This window comes from Motacilla alba, chromosome 20, assembly GCF_015832195.1.
Source record: "Motacilla alba alba isolate MOTALB_02 chromosome 20, Motacilla_alba_V1.0_pri, whole genome shotgun sequence".
Lineage (NCBI taxonomy): Eukaryota > Metazoa > Chordata > Aves > Passeriformes > Motacillidae > Motacilla > Motacilla alba.
In genome coordinates this window covers 6,388,681-6,407,713 of record NC_052035.1, presented here as the reverse complement: position 1 = coordinate 6,407,713, position 19,033 = coordinate 6,388,681, and the positions used below count along the sequence as shown (strand labels likewise).

General features: G+C 47.5%; 1 protein-coding gene across 1 annotated transcript in view; it reads right to left on the bottom strand.

The window, feature by feature from the left end:
• RIMS4 (regulating synaptic membrane exocytosis 4) overlaps positions 1-5,076 on the bottom strand; it is a 56,611-nt gene extending 51,535 nt beyond the window's left edge. The window contains exon 1 of the mRNA XM_038158978.1: positions 4,734-5,076. Coding sequence (XP_038014906.1) covers positions 4,734-4,830 — 97 coding nt within the window. The 5' untranslated portion in view covers positions 4,831-5,076. The remainder of the gene's footprint in view (positions 1-4,733) is intronic.
• Between the last annotated feature and the right edge of the window lie 13,957 nt (positions 5,077-19,033).

Sequence of the window (19,033 nt, the reverse complement as noted above, 5' to 3'; positions counted from 1 at the left end):
AAATGGACTAGTTAAGTCTTGAATCATAATTTTCTTTTAAACCATATGTACCCCAATACAGTGCTGCAACTGTGATATATCCATGGCAACATGAAAACACACATGGGGACTCTCTCTATTTAATAGCTTTGTAACACTTAATGTTTGAAATTATAGAGAAGGTCGACGTTTAAAATTATGAGGAATTTCAATGCACAAAACCCAAACAAAAGAATATCCTAAACTAACCTAAATGTCCACAGCCCCTTCTTATAGCCCAAAAGTTTAAATGGTTTTTATCAATCCATTAAATTAGTATTTCACATAGTTTCTCTTCAAAGCAATTGATCGTAACACAGTGCCTCTGCCAGTACTTTATAATGTGCGAAAGCAGCAGCCTGGGATGAATTTTATCTCTAATTCAACTCTTTTCTGAATGAGCAGCTGACACAAGGAAGGCTTACTGTCAGTATCTAGGAGACATTTTGACTTTGGAAACCATTTTCTCTCTGCCAGACACTTGGTTCCAGCTGGCTGAGACATGATTTGATTCTCCTGTCTTGCAGCAAGGACGGGGGTCTGCCAAGCTGGACAGTCCCTGTGCTGAGGTCCTGCCCAGGGAGGGGACACTTACCAGTCCCTCAGAGCTGCTCTGTACCTTCCCCTGCTTCCTGACCAGAGCAGCCCTGCTCTTCACACTTGTGCATGTAAGGAACCTGGTGTAAATGCTCAAGCTGGATCTGGATTCCAGGGTAGCTGCATGTGCAGTGTGACCCATGGCTATAATTCCACACATCCAAATCTGCATCCCTGTCAGGGCATGCTACAGATGTCTTCTGCCAGTGCAAGCAGGTGTCCTTCCCAAGAAAACCAGGGTGTAGGGTGAAAGGAGCTGGCGCACTGCAGTGTCTCACCCACTTGGGCCACAGCACAGCTGGAGCACACACCCAGACCCAACAAATGCCTCTGGGTCCTGCAGTTTAGGCACAGGAAAGGAAATCCCATCCCTCCCAGTGGTTTTTTGCATTTACCTACGTGTCTTTCTTTAGGTGTAGTTGTTGTCCTCTGTAGTACACGGGGTCCTGGTCTGGAAGCTCTCACCCCTCCAGAGCTGAGCACTGCTTCTGACTTCCCAACTCCCAGCACTGCCACATCAACTGTCCCAGCTACTCAAACCACCTCCTCTCTCCTGCTCAAAGCTTTGTTCTGCTTGTTCTGCATGTGCAGCTTTAGGTCAGTTGTTGGTACTCTCTACAAAATCCTTACTTTCTGCTCTGCTTTAGCCACATTTCCAAACTTCATGCCCCACACAAGGAGCAAGATGGTTCTCCTCCACACCATTAGCCTTAAGGATGACCTTCACCCTGAACTAGAGAGGGCTGTGCTAAGGCCACCATCAGTCAAAGAGGGATTTCATACACCCCATTCCCTCAGCTTTCACGATGAGCTGCACCTAGGTGCACCACAAGCTGCCCAAAAGGCACGTGCCTACCGTCATCATGGATCCTGTTATCAACCTACACTTGCCACTTGGCAGTTCAGTCCTCAGCAGTTTGGCTCCTTCTGACATGTTCCCACAGGAGTATCAGCATTCCAAACAGCTGGTTCCAGCCAAGACCAAACGTATGGCAGATCCTCAGAACAGCTCAGAGTTGTGTTCGCAAGATTTGTGTCAGAAACAGGCATTCTAGAAATGTGCCCACAAAAAGTGCATGACTGACTTTTACCTCTTCTTACTCTACTGCTCCATAACTGAAATGTAGGATAGACATTTGCATAAGTTAAACCAACAATTATTCTGATAATAACTGCAGTTTAAAAATCCTTAAACTTCACTGACATTGCTGGGGACCTCAGTGGAGCAAAGACAGTGGCACTCAGCCAGCAGGAAGGCCAGCAACATTACCATGCTGAGATCAAAAGAGTTATTAACCCCGAGTCCTTGATCTGCTGAGTGCTTTTTGGCTATTTCAAAGCCCCATTGCAACTTCCTGGCCAAAAAAGCTCCGCATTTGCTCAGAGCATCTTCTTTTGTAGATGCAGCTGAGGAAGAAAAAGGGTACTGGAACTCTGAAGTCTACATCTGCCTCTTCGGAGAGACACATGGACATGAAATATCTGAAACTCCATCACCCTCGTGCTCTGGGAGCACTCAAATGTGATGCTGTCTCTTGCTCCAAGCCCTGTTGCTTTCCTGCCTCCACTGGCTGCCTGCTTCTGCACATGAAGAGATCATCTGCACCCAGTTCACTGCTCAGAACTCCATCCAGACACACTGCAGGTCTACCAGGCAAAGGAATTGTGCAAGATGAGGAGAATCTTCTCACCTTATGTCCACAAGGTAGACAGCAAAGAAGAACACAAGAGCCATGGCAGAAAAGGAAATATTGTATAAGTTAAAGTATATTCTGTATTTTGCAGAAGCAGAGTCATTTTTCCAGACTGAAACACTGGAAGCCAGAGGTATTGTTACCACTGCCCAAATGAGGCCACGGCTCTCAGCACATCTGTAAATTTCCTTTTCAGCTCCTTTGATATAACCCACCCATAGCAACTTAAATGAAACACCTCAAAAATTTTTCTTGCTTGTAGATTTAAACAATCATTAGGCTGTTTTCCCCTTTCAGAGGAAAACATCACATTTCCCTTAAGCTTGGCCATTTATCAGATCTTCTCCCTTTTCTGTAGGACAGCTATTCTCTTAAAGATGTGGTTCTCAGCTTCAGACAAAATGGATGATGTGTCTGTTTGAAATAGGATTGTTTACTTTGTCAATGCCCCTGGGATCAATTTCATTTTTTTTCTGCCTCCTCCTATAGAGAACATCTTGCCAAGTGCAGTATTCATCTCCCTGAATGAGCTATCGAGATCTATTTTTTTGACAGAAATCATGCTGCAACCCAAACTGGTCAGAATCTCTCACTATTTCAGAAGCGTTCATGGGTATGAATAATATAGAATCTTATGTGGCACAATTTCAGCATTTCTCTTATAATTTCTCTTTCATGTAATCTATTCGCTTGAGAAAATTATACACTTGTAGCTTTAACACCAAAAATAAAAAGCAGCACACGTTCCTCCTGGCTGGTTGCTCATACATGTCTGAACACACACTCACAGGCACAAAATACAGGAGCAACACTGCAACATCCCCATCGCACTGAATCCACCCTGAGCAGCTTCACTAACGAGACAACTCACACAGGCAAGACCTGCTCATAAGCTGCTGGAGGATGAGGTCTTAATTGGAGATTTATTTAATTCAGAGACAAGTACTTGTGTTGTATTAAGAGCAGCTTATTAACATTCATGCATGAACATTCACTAAGTGTGAACAAACACAATTCATCACAAAAGCATTTTTTTTAAGTGCTGGAAGAGGAAGCATTCACCTAAACTATCACCTTGCTCAGGGCAGGAGGGGATGGACACCAGGGAATGAAATGCTGTCCCAGGCATTGTGTTGGGTTCTCATACTTGAGCATGTCTCACTATCAATCATTCCTGAAGCAACAGCGCTGGGACTTCCCAAAGCTCCCGTTATTGTCTTGTACGCTCCTCGGCATTCGAGCCAAATCTGAAGCGCAAAGAAATCATCAGCAAAATTTTTAGATAAAAATTTTAAAAACTGCATCTGTTGGAGGAGACAATCCTCTGCCTGCCACCCCTGCATGATGCTGATGACAAGTCTAGGTTAATCACACAGATGATGAATTGATTCTTACGTCAACTCCTTTAAAAACAACATCGTTACAGGTGTAGCAGCTGGCGGGCTGATGTATTCCTGCTGGCATCTGCACATCTTGGGATGAGCCACTAGACAAAGGAGCATGCCGGCATTTTGAGGGATGCAACCATGACAGTCAGTGTTAAAATACGCCTTAGTTACCAACTTTTTTTATTTGCCACTCACAAGACTCACAGGTTCAGTCTCTGGTGCAGTGTGCACTGGGAAAAACACCCCTCAATTACCAGGGAACCACCGGGAATGGACAGAGGGCTCTCCGACCGCTCTCCATCCACTCCCGCGCCCGCCCTCCATCCCTCCCTACCCACGCAGCGGCTGTGCTGCCCTCTACTCCCAGCACCTTCCCCAGCACCCACCACCCTTCCTCGCCCCTTCAACACAATGCCTTTCCTACTTTTCCCTACCAGTGCCCTTCGTTTTTTAAGCTTGGTCTCATTTTATGACTGCCGCCAACTGTCTGAGGCCAGAAAGGTCTTTCTGATGCCAGCAAAAAAATCATCCATTCTGAAGGGCTTTTATTTTGGGATTTACTCTGCCCTCATTTAAACGGAATCCCATTATTCCCCTCTCCAAAAGCAGCATGGTGTACGGCGCTAACAACCCCTGGGAGCAATCAGCCCGAGAGTTGATGGTGTATAAATCAGAGTGGACACTCCATCCGGCAGAATGGACGCCTGCTCCCTGAGCTCTGCCCTTCATTCTCACAGAGGAGGATGGAGCGTGAGCCGCTCCATTTGCAAATAACCCGTGTTTCCTATCGATTGGCAGCCGGAGCGCGTTTCACCGCTGGAGCACGATCCCAGTTTTAACCTCCACAGGCACACGCACCCAGCAGCCCCCAGCCCCCAGCCCGTCGGGATGAACCGCCCGCCCCAGAGCCCCGGCGGGGCCGGGATGGCGCTGACACGCCGCACGCCCACCCTCGCCTGCCCACACCGCCCAGGGCGGACGGACAGACACCCGGCCCCGGGAACCGCCGCCCCCGGCGCTCCCCGACCCCCCGTACCCGCGTCCTCCTCGTCGAAGCTGTTCATGCAGGGGAAGTAGATGGCCAGGGCCTCGAAGGAGGCGGACAGGCTGAGGCGGCTCTGCGACCGCTCCATGAAGAGCCCGGGTCCGGGGGCGCCGCCGGGGGTCTCGCCCGCGGCCGCGGGCGGCTTGGCGAGCTTGGCCGCCCCATTCTTCACTCGGAGCACGGCCCGCGGCGTCTTGGCGGCGGCGGGGCCGCGCTGAGGCGGCGGGGAGAGGAGAAGAGAGGCGAGGCGAGGCGAGGCGAAGCGGGCGAGGCAGGCGGCAGCGCGGAGCGGCGCGGAGCGGAGCGCAGCCACCTGCTGCCGCCCGGGCCTGCGCCCGCCCCGCCGCCGCGGCGCCGCCAATCGCGGCCCGGGGGCGGAACGGGCCGGCCCCGGCGGCTCCGCGCTCCCCCCGGCCCCGGCGGGCCCGGCTCCGCGCTGCGCCTTCCCCGCCCGGCCCCGAGCCCGGCCCGCCCGAGACCCCGCTGCGTGATCGCCTTCCCCGGGCCGGAAGAGATGCTTGGCACACCGAGCACAGGGATAAGGCAGGTGTAGGTTTGCTTGTGAATTGATCTGAGAAAGTGAAATAGACAGAGGAGGAGATGCAGGAGGAAGAGCGTGGTCCTGGCTTTGATCTCAGAGTGCAACGGTAGAGAACAACCTTGAAGCTTTCAGGAGTAGAACCTTGAAGGTTTCTTCCGAAAGAGAGGGGATATAAGTGACCCCGGTGTGAATGGAGGAGCAGCCCGGCTCCCAACCTTCTCCCACGTATCTCTCTTTAGACACACAAAAACCCCCTTTCCAAAATGTAAAAGCCACTATTGAATGTATACAAGCTCCCAGGCAGAAAGCACCCAAACCGGGAGGTTTTCCTTGGTGTGTTACATTAAGTAGGAAGGCTGGTGCCTGTTGTGGCTCAGCATTTAGCCCATTCTGCAGCACACCGTGGGATAGGAGCTGCTGCGCTCTGTGCAATGACCAAATTTTAGATTCTGCCCCAAGTCTCATTTTTTTCCGACAGGCTTTATGGAGAATTAGTGGCTTAAGACTGCCAGCTGTCCACAGGTGCTGCCTATGGCAGAGACATCGCAGCATCTCCCAGTCCTGCCTTGGGGAAGGAAACGCAGTATAGCCGTATTTATTCAGTGCAACAAAACCCTGGGATGGTATCAGACAGAGTGTTTTGCACTAGTGACGTGGTCTGTGCAGAAAGGTTGCTGTTCCCTCAGGGAACAAAGGAAGATGTTCCTTGTGCTTGGTCTGTCCCCCCATCCTGATAACTAAAAGTCGTCCCACTGAAATGACAGGTCTGCTTGTACTAATCCAAAAATGCATATTAAGAGTCCAATATCTCCCTTAGGAAAACTGTGGCCAAACAGCCTGTATTCCCCATTCTCAAACAGTTAATACATCAATCCCTTGAAAGTTTTCTGTCTACTTCAAGTCCTACCAGAGCTGTATTGCATTTGTGGCTGCCAGTGCCAAAAAGCAGCAGGAGCAGGGCTGCTCCCAGGGAAGGGGTGCCAGGAGCAGCCTCTGCACAGGACAGGGACAAGCCTATGGCCAGGCACAGTTCCCTGTCATGGGAGGAAGAGCAGGAGGTGGCTCCTGTCAACACACCAGCTCCAAAGTCATCCATGGAAAGCCAAACATCAGTTCAGGAACAGGTCTGAGCCACTCACCTACAGCCCAGGCAAGAGCTAGAAGCCCCCAGGCTTGGAGGTTAAATGTAGCTCCTGACAGAGAGGGTAAATGTGAGGCCAAAATGAAGGTTTTTGGGTATCAGTGCACTCAGCCCTGATATCCAGTTTCTTCATTACTGGTGATGCATCCAGAATGGCAGAGGTCATATGAATATCAGATGCTAAGATGAGTTTGTAGGACTTCCTAAAAGAAAATATGTTATTTAATTCAAAAACTAATCAAAACTTGCTCTGGAGTTAGTGAGTTATATGAATTACTTCATCAAAGCTAGGCTAGGCAGGCAGTAAAAGCAGAAGGAACAGAATGAACTTATTACAGACAATGATATCTCCAGGTCTGAGTTTTGAAAGGCAAAGGAATCAGTGAGGAATGTATTACCATATATTTAAGAAGATATTTCAATAGCACCAATCAAGGCATTAACAGCAGCTACAGGCACAAATTTAGGTGCATTAAAACTGTTAAGACAGCTCCTGTCTACCAGTCCTGCCAGCACATTTGATCAGAGGAGCAAGAGGCATCTGTGAATCAAAATTTGCTTCCAGGTTGCCAGGCACAGAAGTTACCTAAAAGTGCTGACAACTGGGTTTGGGTTTTTTTTTTTTTCATTTAAAGACTGTAATAAAAATTTTAAATGGGGAATAGAAGTTTAATCTCAGCTTTATGCTGTGTCCATCTAAATTGCTCGTTTCACTACATCTTGGAAGCACAGTGTTGGCAGACACAGGCCTGGAGAGTGAATCTCTATCTCCACCCCTCTGTTTTCTTCACCAGCATACTAGGACTGAAGACCCTTCTGCTTTTAGTGCTTTCAGACCTCCTTTTGAGGGCTGAGGAGGACCATCATCATCCCCACCCACCTCAGTGCCCCTTTCTCCTTGCTCATCCATCTGCCAGCTTCCTCCAGAGACACAGTCTGAACCCCTTGCACCTGCACAACTCAGCACCACTTGGTCACACTCTCTAAATGCTCCTTTTGTGCATTTTTTCCAGGCTGTCTTCCACCTCCCTCTTTACTATATCTGTGGGACAGCCATGCTTGAGCCCTTCCGTGCTCCCATCTGCCACAGAGTGGCTTGGGCTGAGTGCTCTAAACATCATCCCTTAGCTTTGGTGTCATCTGCTTCTCATTTGACTGCTGCATTTTTGCTCCTCAGGGCCAGGGCAAAAATGTGTCCTGCAGGGCTTTTTTATTATTGGCTGGGCCAAAACATCCTAAACCAAAACCATCTGCCTCAAAGTGAGCCAAAATGCATTGACAGCTGGAAATGGGACGGACAGTTAAAGGCGTAATGCCCTCCGGATGCCTGGAGGAAACTGTTTGGTTTGGCTGCCTGTTGAAGGGAAATAGGGATTTGCAATGAAGCTGGAAATTGTTGATCTCTAAGAGTTCTTCTTCATTGATCGACATGGACAGAAAGATCCTTGGGAGGGACTTGCAGAAGTGAGGATAAACAGGGAGGAAGATTCCTGTTACGTTGTAAATAAGCTGAGAGTGCAGGCGAGAACAAATGAACTCAAAGATTTACTACCTCCAGAAGAGCACGTCTGTGGCTGCCCTAGTGGAAGTGGTTAATTGATTGTTTCCCCAGTGAAGCAGGCTCTGACTGATTGAACCATGGAAAGCTCTGATAGATTTTTCCTGCTGGCTCTTTCTCTTCCCACTAGTCACGTAGCTTATATTTTTGCCTTTACTCTTAGGTGTCTGGGTCAGCCTAGGAAGTTCATTTTTATACTGGAGCAAGAGGATATGCTGCTCTCTCTCTCTCTTGTACTCCCTATGGTTCTGTGTATGCCTGTTTGGAAATAAAACCAAACTCTCTGATTTGTGTATGTTTGCTCTTTCTGCTCTCTCTGCCCACTGCTTGCTCAAAAAATAGTCCGCATGCTGGGAGCTCAAATGCAGCACAGAAACAAGCCCTGCTAGTGGAAACACATCTCGTGCATAAATCTGCTCAGAGTAAATACAGCATTCCTAAGGGTGAGGAGGGTTGGGCTCCTCCCTGTCTCGTGCTACCCCTTCCCTGCCCTGAGCAAAGCTGATGCTGGAGCCAGGCAGCTCATGGTTGGCAGCACACAATGTTCTCCAGCACCCAAAAACAAATACAGACTTGACCATCCCTGCTCTTCAGGGCTCTACTTGATTCCACTTAGAAGCTCCTCTTGGCCCTTCTGGGCAGGCCGGGGGGCAGGAGGTGGGATGTGCTGAACATGGATACCCAGAACCTGGGACTAAACACCAGAGAAGGGCCTGTGGTGCCATGGCATGGCATCAGTGCAGGGTGATGCTCAGAGGTGCTGGCTCAGGCACCCAACACAACACCACCACAGCTGCACCGGGCTTGTTTGTTGTACACTGACATACAATACATATTTTAAATTATTTATTCTTTCTTGCTATGTGTGCAGAGGGAATACTGCAGGCTGATGGCTCAAAGAACCAGGCACAGTATACATACAGAGTGAAAGCCTTTCTCTTCCCCAAGTGCTCACTGTCCAAGAAGCCAAGACAAAGAACAGAAGGAAGTATAATTTTTTTCATTCAAGTTCAGGGTACAAAGCATGTGAGTTTTGGTTGGCTTGCCCAACACTGTATAAGGAGAGTCTCTGTTGGAGCTAGGAACTGACTGTAGATTTCCTGCCATAATCTCAAAACTACCTTCTGCTTTTCACTAATAGAAGCAATGTTGTAACCTTAGCAAAATTAAATTATAAGCCAGACAGGTTTTTACAACATCCTTTGTTGGCTGGGATCCAGGCAAGCCAGGAGTGCTCTGGTTTGTGCACAGCTGAACCACATAATGCCCTAAAGAGCAGCCAGGCTGTTACCTGTGTGGAGCCTTTCACAATGCTCTGCACTTACTTAAACCTGACACCCCATCTAAAAGCAGAGATCCTGTTGTTTTAGTCACATCTCTCTCACGCCCTCTCTAGCTATCAAAAACAAGCCCACAAAGGTGCTAAATGACTAGTGAGACAGAGCCCAGAGGATGAGTAATGAGAGGCTGAGCCGTCAGCCTGGGTCCCTTGCTAGCCCTGCTGCTTCTCACATTTGTCTAGCCAGGGTTTTCCTGAGTCAAGAGAACTCAAGGCTTCACAGCACGTGCTCTACTCTGTTTTTACTGTTGGTGTCTTCTAAAACAGCATGGGTTCAGCCCATTCAGTGGCTTCCAACCCTGACAGCAGGAGTTTGGATGGGCTGGAGACTCCCATGGGGTATAACTCAGCAGACCATCTTCTGCTTCACTGTCTCCTTCTCAATGCTGGGTTTGGGTCTGGCTTTTTTTGGTTCAGCCAACCAGGATGAGTAAAAGGATGTTAAATCAGGCTGATTCTCTTCTGATGACTAAAATGCAGACCCAGACTGATGAAGTGCAGGGTAGTGGTGATTTGTAGACACATTGTCTGTCGCAATATTCACTCATGTGAAAGGGAAGAGGAAGCACCTGCATGTAGAAAATGCTGTTAAGAGCAAGTACTTGCTTATCCACTTCCCTGATTTATAATAAACAAACCCTCTCCCTGGGGGCTGTGCTATTCCCCGGCTCTCCAGGCTGGGAAATGGCTAGGCACAGTGAGGAAAAGCCTGAGATCTGGGAAAAAGAGAATGGAAGATCAAAAGCAAGAAGGAGGCCGAAAATGCAGAAGTGTGGGAGGCACAAGAGGAGAAGGAAAGGACTGGGGAGTTTAGCCAGTCCAGAAAAATTTCGCAGCCAGAGGCAAGTTCAAGAGATCTGAAGAAATGGACTTGGGCACATCCTGTGGCTGGGAGAAAAGGAGACACTAAGTAGGAGCTCATACACAAACAGCCCATCTAGCTCCTCCAAAAAGGGAGAAGCCCGTCTGGAAACTCCATCAAGAGTCATGAGCATCAGTGTTTTAGAGCACCTGGCTGACTGACCACACATGAGAGAGGGGTGCAGCTCAGGCAGGTGGGCGTCTGTCCTGCATGGCTGTAAAAACACAGAGGCTGCTTTGGAAACCTGAACCACGGGGGTTTCATTCTAGGAAGCATCCAACAGAGCAGACATTTTGTGGCAAATTTCCCAAGGGTTTGGGAGAGGAGTTTGGCAGATCGTGGCAGAATGAAAGGATGGAATTCTGCAGACAAACCATTTCCTTCAGTCCTTTCATTCATATCAGCTCATGGTGTTGGCATTGTCACAACAGAGGCAATGCTGGGAATGACAGGTGGAATTTAGTGCATTTGGATTTTAATCAGCAATTATTGTAAAACACAATGATGCTTCAACTGGTGGGTAATTTAGCTCCAATTCCAAAAATATAGACTCATCCACTCTAAATGTCCAGTCTCTTCCCTCCAAGCAAACTAGCACATAGAAATGTATGAATGATAACCAAGCAAAGTAATCATGGCTGGAAAATTAGGATGGCTCAGAACTACCCAGCCAAATTACATATTAATAGAATGGCAGCCATCCCAGGCCAGGCTTGGAGAGACTCAGGCTTGCTTCTCTCACTGACATTCAAAGGGCTGTGTCTCTATCTGATTCCCCTGTGCACTCACACAGGCACAGAGGAAAGGAGAGGAAATATTTAAATACTGTTGTAGCAACAATGTTCAGTGCCAAGACTGGGAAGTTCTACTACCTGTGCAGCATTTCTTGGAAGGAATACAGAAAATAGAATTGTAACGTCACAGACATTTCATCTTTCTGGTATTCTGAGTTGGTGAATTTAGCTTTTTAGCTGAGACTGCATTCGTGAGCTACTGCCACACCTGGCACTCAGAAGCCCTCAGAGCTGAACACCTCCCAGGCACCCTGGGAAGCATTCCATAGCAGGGATCTGCCCATGCCCTGGACAGTCCCTCCAGCACTAAACCAGCTCAGACCTTCACTGGGAGAAACCCAGCAAATGGGGGCACATGAGCTCTGTGCCCAAGGTGCTCCTGGAGCTGGTTTTGTTTGGGTTTTATGAAATTACAGAATAGTTTGGGTGGGGAGGCAGCCTGAAGGCTATCTTGTTCCAGCCCCTGCTGTGGGCAGGGACAACTTCCACTTGACCAGGCTGCTCAGGGCCCCCTCCAACCAGGCCTTGGACATTTCCAGGGGTGGGGCAGCCACAGCTTCTTTGGGGAGCCTGTGCCAGAGCGTCACCCCTCTCATAGGTAAGACTTTCTTCCTAAAGTCTAGTCTAATCCTGCCCTCTGGCTGTTTGAAGCCATCTCTCCATGGCCTGTCTGTCCATGCAAATCCTTTTCCAAAGCCCCTCTCCAGCTCTCTGCAGCCCCTTTAGGCACTGGAAGGGGTTTAAGGGCTCCCCAGAGCCTTCTCTCCTCCAGGCTGACTAGACCCAACTCTCCCAGCCTGTCTCCAGAGCAAAGGGGCTCCAGCTCTTGGAGCATCTTTGGAACCTTCTCTGGTGTCACTCCAGCAGCTCCATGCCCTGTTGTGGTCCCCAGAGCTGGATGCTGTGGCAGCAGCTCTCTGGCCACAGAGAGAAACACAACTTTCCCAGGCATTGTGCTGGGAAAGGCTGTGAGAAGATCAGAGAAAAGAGTGAGAAACAATTCTTATCTTAACTCGCTGCCCCTGGAATTGTGAATATGTGGAATATGTTACTGAGATTTATTTACCAAAGGGTGCTTTTTTAATTAGCCAATGGTGATGGTGTTTGGATTTTAGGACCAATTAGGTCAACCTGTATCATAACTGTCTATAAAAGAGCAACGGGTTTCTCAATAAAGATTATTATTGGTCAGCCTTCTGTGAATCATGGAGCCTATGCTAATTATTACCCGTTTGGGGATGCCTTGACACAATAGGATGCAGCCCTGCAGGTGTGGTCTCACCAGAGCAGAGGGAGAGAACCACCCCCAACCTGCTGACTTTGCTGCAATCCCTGCCATAAACGTCCCCCAGAGCAGAGACCTCTCAGCAGCCCAATGAAAGGTAATTTAATTTTGTTTTAATGTTAGGATTTGGGTCCTTCAGTTGCCAGAACATATCATCATGTGGACAAAATGCTCCTCGCTGCCACCTGCCTCATCTCAACAATTCTGCTCCCCTGCAGGAGAGGCCACCAGGGCCATGTTGCTGAAGTCAGTGGCTTTTGGACTACAGCCCCCTTGCACACAGCCCTCAGCCTGGGAGGCAACCAGTTTGTGAAATATCTCTTTTAAACAAGTCTGCTGAGTCTAATAAGAAGAGGACAGAAATAATCCTCTGTGAGGCTTCCTACAGCTGGGTTTTAATACCTGTAAAAGTTGTAACAAATGGATTTGCTCTGGGATTGGATGGACATTGGCAGATTTATGGAATGAGATGATGCAGGTGCAGCACAACTGGAACTTGTGGGGACAAATCCCTGCGAGCACTTGAGGGTACTTCAGATGTGTTTCCATCTTGTGCCTGTGCCTGGGCTGGGGGTGGTCTCAGCCTAAAGGGTTTTGGTGCCCCACAGTGCTGGGCAAGGCACTAGGAGCCAATGGAGAAGGGAGAAAATGCCTTTTCTTTGCCTCAAGTGCTAACAACAGTTTGGTGAAATGTGTTTCCGTGTTTTTGGCTCTGCCACAGAAGCTGCTTTAACCCTTTCTCCTGTTTTGCCTTGCCTTTTCCCTCCCTCCTTCCTCCAGGCTGCAGTAACTGTGTCCCCAAAGGAAGGAAGATTCACTTGTCTGCAGTTAGCAGAGGGGCTAAATTTGTTATACATTATGCACATTCTTCACGATGCAGCATTTCTTGCTGAACTTGAGAGGAATAATGTTACATAAGAAGCCCCTAACAGATTGTCTATAGAACACTACACAAGACAAATAGTTCAAAGCTGTGACTCAAACTGTGGAACTACAAACTGAAAGCAAGGCCAGTGCTGATCAACCGAGTGATAACGCATGTTTGATCATAATACCCCAAAACAGTGCATCTGCTTGAAAATAAACAGAGATCTTAATGACCTGTTGTAGTTATCACCAGCAAGCTCACATTTAGCTTCACAACTTCGTTCTGTCTTCTGACAGTCCCAAAAAAAAAAAAAAAAAAGTGAAAAAATTGTTCTACCTTTCAAAATGCCTTATCTATATATGCCATCAACAGACTGCTCCTTCAAGTGTTGTAACTCCTCTCTTAAATCTCTAAGTATAGAAAACTATAGAAGGAAATATAGAAGGAAATGTAGGGGATTCTGTACTGGGCAGAATGTGTATCTTCTGAAAGCTTAAAATTAAAGCAGCACACTATGAAATTCACTACAAGCATGTCTTGGGAATATATTTTTACATTGATTGTTTTAGTACTCTCAGAGTTATTATATTTCTTATCATCTGCCTATAAAGATACACTGGTAGTACCAGTGAAAATCCAGATAATGTTTTCATGTTTTTACAGACACTATATTTCACCCCAAGTACTGGAATATATCACTCTATTTCTTATCTCACCCGTCTTGTTTTTATTCCCCTCTTCACATTTAATTTCAACTCTTTTTTACATTTGCAGTCTCATCAAATCATTCACCTTTTTTTCAGTCTGTTTGAGGGCATGGTTGCCAGCATTCCTAATGCAATTCAGGCTGCGTTTCACACTTTTCACAAGGAAAATTTTTCAAGTTCATTCAGATTGCTTCCAATCTTCAAAATATTAGTCCTACTCATTCAAATACTTAGTAAAAGTACTGTAAAACAGTTTACCATATTTTCCTTTTGCTGCCAAAAATACTCCCTCACTTTAGAATTCAGCTATTGAAGTGTTTATCATCATTGCCTGAAAATCTGCCCTTTCTTTTTACTTCAATTCTTATCATCAGTGGTTTGATGTCCCCCATTTCACAAAGATATTGTGCTGGGTTGCCTTGACTCTAGTGGAAAACATCTTCAGCTTGCCTCTGACAAAATGGAGTTGCAGCAGTGATTCAGGACTGCTGAAAAGCTGCTTCAATAAAACAGGACACTTGTCATATGAAAGCAAATATGGTTTGAATGCATCCTGGAGGTCAGTAAATCTGCTGCTGGCTGGCTGTAGAGATAACTACCTTGTCTTACAAGGTCTGAGATTGCTTTTAGTTTATATCAGTAAAACTGTGGGGAATGTAGAAATATGGGCAGGGGGGATTCACTGCTCATAATGCAACAGCACAGATTGTTCCAGCTCCTGGCTGGATCCCTGATGGACTGGGGGACAGCACAATCCCTTCTTTGGAGGTCCAGGTTTAGTTTTGGTTTTGCTTGGTTTGTTTTTTTTTAATTTTGTAAACACCTTGTTAGTTTCTTTTTCTCCTGTCTCTCCAAAATTCACATCACCAAAGGAGATGAGGATTTTGTTTATCCAGCAGCACCTGCCCAAGCTCTTAACGAGCTGATGACACACTCCTCAGCATTTGTACCACCTCACTGGGGGGGTCCAGGGGCTTGAATCCCCTTTTGTTTTCCTTGAACAAAGGGACAAATTCAACCAGTACGTGTCAGTTCTTGCAGAGCTGTACCCTGGGTGTGTAACCCCAGGAGATCTCCTGTTTCCCAGAGCCACGGGGACTGTGCTCTGTTCCTGTGCAGCATCCCAGCTCCACTGACTGCTCCACTTTTACCTTGAGCACAGATGTGCTCTTGCTCCAGCAGATGCATTGCTGCCCTGGGCAAATCAGCTATTGGAGCAGATGCTGATTTTTGTTTTTCAAGGCAAAATGCACGCAGTGAGGAGCCTGGACAGACAGCAGGAGGTGCTCCCCCCATACACACTTTCCCCATCTCCAGCTGATGGCTCTGCAGGCATCTGCCCAGCTTCCCTGTGCCAGGGGCTCTGCTTCCTAACAAGGCTGCTTTCCAAAGTGCCAGCGAGTGTCAGAGGGGCCTACACATCCAAATATTTGAAGGAAATGTGAAATACTGGCATAGGAAGAGATGTTTGGGTAATTGAAAACCAGGGTTAAACCAGAGCCCTGAATTCCATGCGAATTCTCCCATAATGGATTTTGCAGCAGCAGCCCTGAGCTGTACCCCAGCTCTGAAGGGTCTGCTCCCATCCCCTGGCTGCTGGGGGGCTGCAGCACCAGCTCTGTTGTCCCCACCTTGCTGACACAGGACTCAGTGTGGGAACACTCCTGTCCCCACCTCTATTCTGTGGGTGTTTTGTGCATTGGTGCAATGGAAAATCCACTCAGTTCCTCCTCAAGGAGAGGCAGGAGCTGTCTGAACACCTCTAGGACATCTGCTCTTGTCACATCTTGAGTCTTCTCTGTCTCTCATCAGTGCACAACTTTATTCTGGAGGTTTGTCCTTGATGAGAGGAGGGGAAGCTCCTCACCAGCAGTAGGGTTTCCCTGATTTTGCCTGGTTTTCCCAGGTTTTAGCCCTGGGTCACATCCCTGCTCTTCCCTGTCCCCTCCATGAACACACAGGGAGCCAGAGGAGAGTGGTACTGTACCAGCACCTGTGGGATGCCCAAGGGCCCCTGCTCCTCTTGGCTGCCAGTTAGGCAAAAATCTGGAAATTGGATCCATCTCCAAGAGACTTTGATTTTTTAATTTGCTTTCTGCTTGATTTAGCTATTTTCTGAAACATTCTCAGCAGTGAAAAGCCTTTTCCGAATAGAACAGGAAGGTTTTCTTTCTTCTGAAAACACTGAAACAAGACGTTTTGATTCTGCCAGATTTTTTGTTTGTTTGTTTTGTTTCAAAACAAAATCCCAGTGAAACACAGTAAATTTCGTGAATTACTTTGATTTTGATGGTTCTGTGTATGCTGGCTTCAATGTTTTTCTGGCTACCCCCATTTGGGAGAAGCAGGAGGGAAGGCAGAGCAGATGTCACACGGTGCATTGCAGAGCTGGAGATCTGGCACCCATCTGGCAAACAGCCCCAGGAAGAGTGGGAGCATGGTGTGGGTGCAGCTGGGCCACAGGGAGGGACAGCACAGGAAGGGGGACAGTCATGGAAACCTGTCTGATAACGGGGCCAGTAACACACTGATGGCCCAGCTCTGGCAGCAGCCTCTGCTGCCGATTCCCAAGTGACCTTGAACAAATGTCTGATAGTAAAAGATTTTAAAATCATGGAAAATTCGGGGAGTTAGAAAGAAAGAAAGTCTTAGTAGGCCCTGGGAAATGTTAGGCCTTGTGTTTGCTACATCGTGTGAAGCTGCACCTGTGTAATCAGCATGTGATAAATGATATGGTTGTTAGATGTGATGATTACTTAATAATTAGATGTAATAATTGTTTAATCATAAGAAGAATCATGAGAAACTACGTTAGGGATTTGAGGGGGATCACAAGAAATCCTTGGACAAAATCAATATATACAAAAGAAAAAAATCAATGTATACAATAGAACAATGTAAGTTTAATAATTAATATGTAAGTTATATAATGATAGAATATAAAACATGTTCAGCCTGAACCCACGTTGGAGTCAGATTTGGGTCTGTAGCCCTGACACCCAGAGGTCTCCAATCAAAGCACCTGCATATAATCATTCTGTGATGTTGTGCTCCTGAACAGCCCTGTGACCTGTGAGGAGGCAACAACCTCCTGGACCACCGTGTCTACCAAAGATTGAGGCTTTTTAGAGCTGTGGCATCTTCTAATTGAATCACACACTCACTCAGGTGGCAAGAGACCTCTAAAATCATTGAGCCCAGTTTAACCCAGCACTGCCCAGACCACCACTAATCCGTGCTCCCAAGACACACCACAGCTACGTGTCTTTCAAATCCCCTCAGAGCTGGTCACTCAACGTAGCTTTTGTGCTGTTATTGTACACACAGCCCTCATCTAGACTGGACTAGCAAAGCAAGCAAGAGCAGTAATTGCCTGGACCTGTGAGTTTTTGTTAAGACAGGCAGTGTCAGAAGAATTTAAATGCAGATCCCAGCATCCTGCCGACACAAAAAGAAATCCAGGCTTTGCAAAGTCAAAGAGAAGCAGTTTTGTCCTCCTGGGAGCTACAAAATAGGTTGGGATGCCAAAAATAACCTGTTACTAGTTATAGATGCTCCAGCTCTTTTACCAAGACATGAAAATTTGAGCTAGGTTTAATACAAGACACTTGTTTAGTGTCACTGTGACCTTCTGCAGATTTGCCACTCCAGCTTTAACCAAATTAAAGACTAATCCATCCTGTCACTTCATCACTTTATTCTTGCGTGAATCTTCCTCAGTGAGATTCAATCCTTCTTGTAATGACTCCGTTTCTTCTCTGAATTTATTTGCATGAAAACCTGGTTCCCGAGTAGCTGGTCCAAGTTGTCAGGAAATCGAGAGGAATTCAGGCTGCAGTTCTCAGGAGCACACAAATGAAGTGGGAGCTCTCACAGGTGGTTTTGGGACTCGGGGTTTCTGCTCCCTTCCGTTTAGGGTCAGGGACCCAGCTGGCTTTGGGTGTTTGACAGTTTCACACCTGCATTGACAGAGCAGCGAGCTATGCCAGATTCCAGAGGGAAAACATTTGGCCCTTCTAAGAGAGTTACGGCCCAAGGATTTTTCTGAGGGAATTAATATAAAATGCAAATCAATCTGGCAAATTCCTGCTCTAGAGACCATTCTGTTGGACACAGGGAAAACAGGAAATCATCTGAGCTGGGCCACAGAGGTGCCCTTAGTGCTGGCACTTGGGGTGCTGGAGTGACACAGGCAGTGCCTGCCCAGGGTCCCTTCTCCTCCCCACCTTTCTCCTCCCAGCTATTCCATTTTTCAGGCACTCCTTTCCAGTCTCAGGAGTGCCAGGCCCTGCTGTGTGAACTGGAGAAACCATGAACTGGACAAGAGGCAGAATTTTATCTGGAAATGGAGATGGCTTAGAGGAAAGATCAGCAGCCTGGTACTCAGGGCTGGGAATGATCACATCTCCTGCTCCTTCTGCCCTCGCTGCTGCAACGCCCCAGCAGAGGGGAGAGCAGAGGCAGCAAAGGGGGTCACTGGAACAGAGATAAACAAAGGATAATCTTTCAGGCAACAATTCATCATTTAAAGCTAAAGCAGAGAAACAATTTTGCAGCTAGCACAGCATTAAACAGATGGGCTAAACCACTTCAGCAGGAAGCAGGTGTCTCAGGGCTCTGAAAACCCACCCATCCAAGGCCATGGGGTGATTATCCTGGGGAACTCAGGTGTTTCCAAGACAAGAAGGCCAAATCCCTTCCTGTAGCCACAGCTTTTATTGATTTATTTATCTGCACAACGTGCCAGTGATGTCTCTGGAGGATGCCTGCAATGGTACAGCCCCTGCCTGAAGAACAGATGCTCCTGGAGAATCATTTCCATTTTCAAGACCTCACATCAAGAGAGCAAACATGAGCCATCCATGCTGCCTTCGCCCCAGCCTCCCCCTCTGTCCCAGCTCTGCCCTGCTCTTGCCATGGCCAGAGCTACTGTATTTTTATCAGTGCCAAAGCATGCAGGAACAGGTTTAGTCTCCATCTGGTTTGCCTGGTTTGTTCAGGTAGAGCCCTGGTTTCGTCCAGGTCGTGTGGGAGGTGGCACAGAACCAAGCAAGGAGAGTGGGAAGGCCCAGGGTTAGTGTTACACTCTGGCACTTGGCATATTCAGGAATTCTCTGGAGCCAGAGAAGGGACTGTGGATAGGTGAAACCCTGGGTGAGGTTTGGAAGAGTGGGAGGGGTGTGGGAAGTGTGCCAG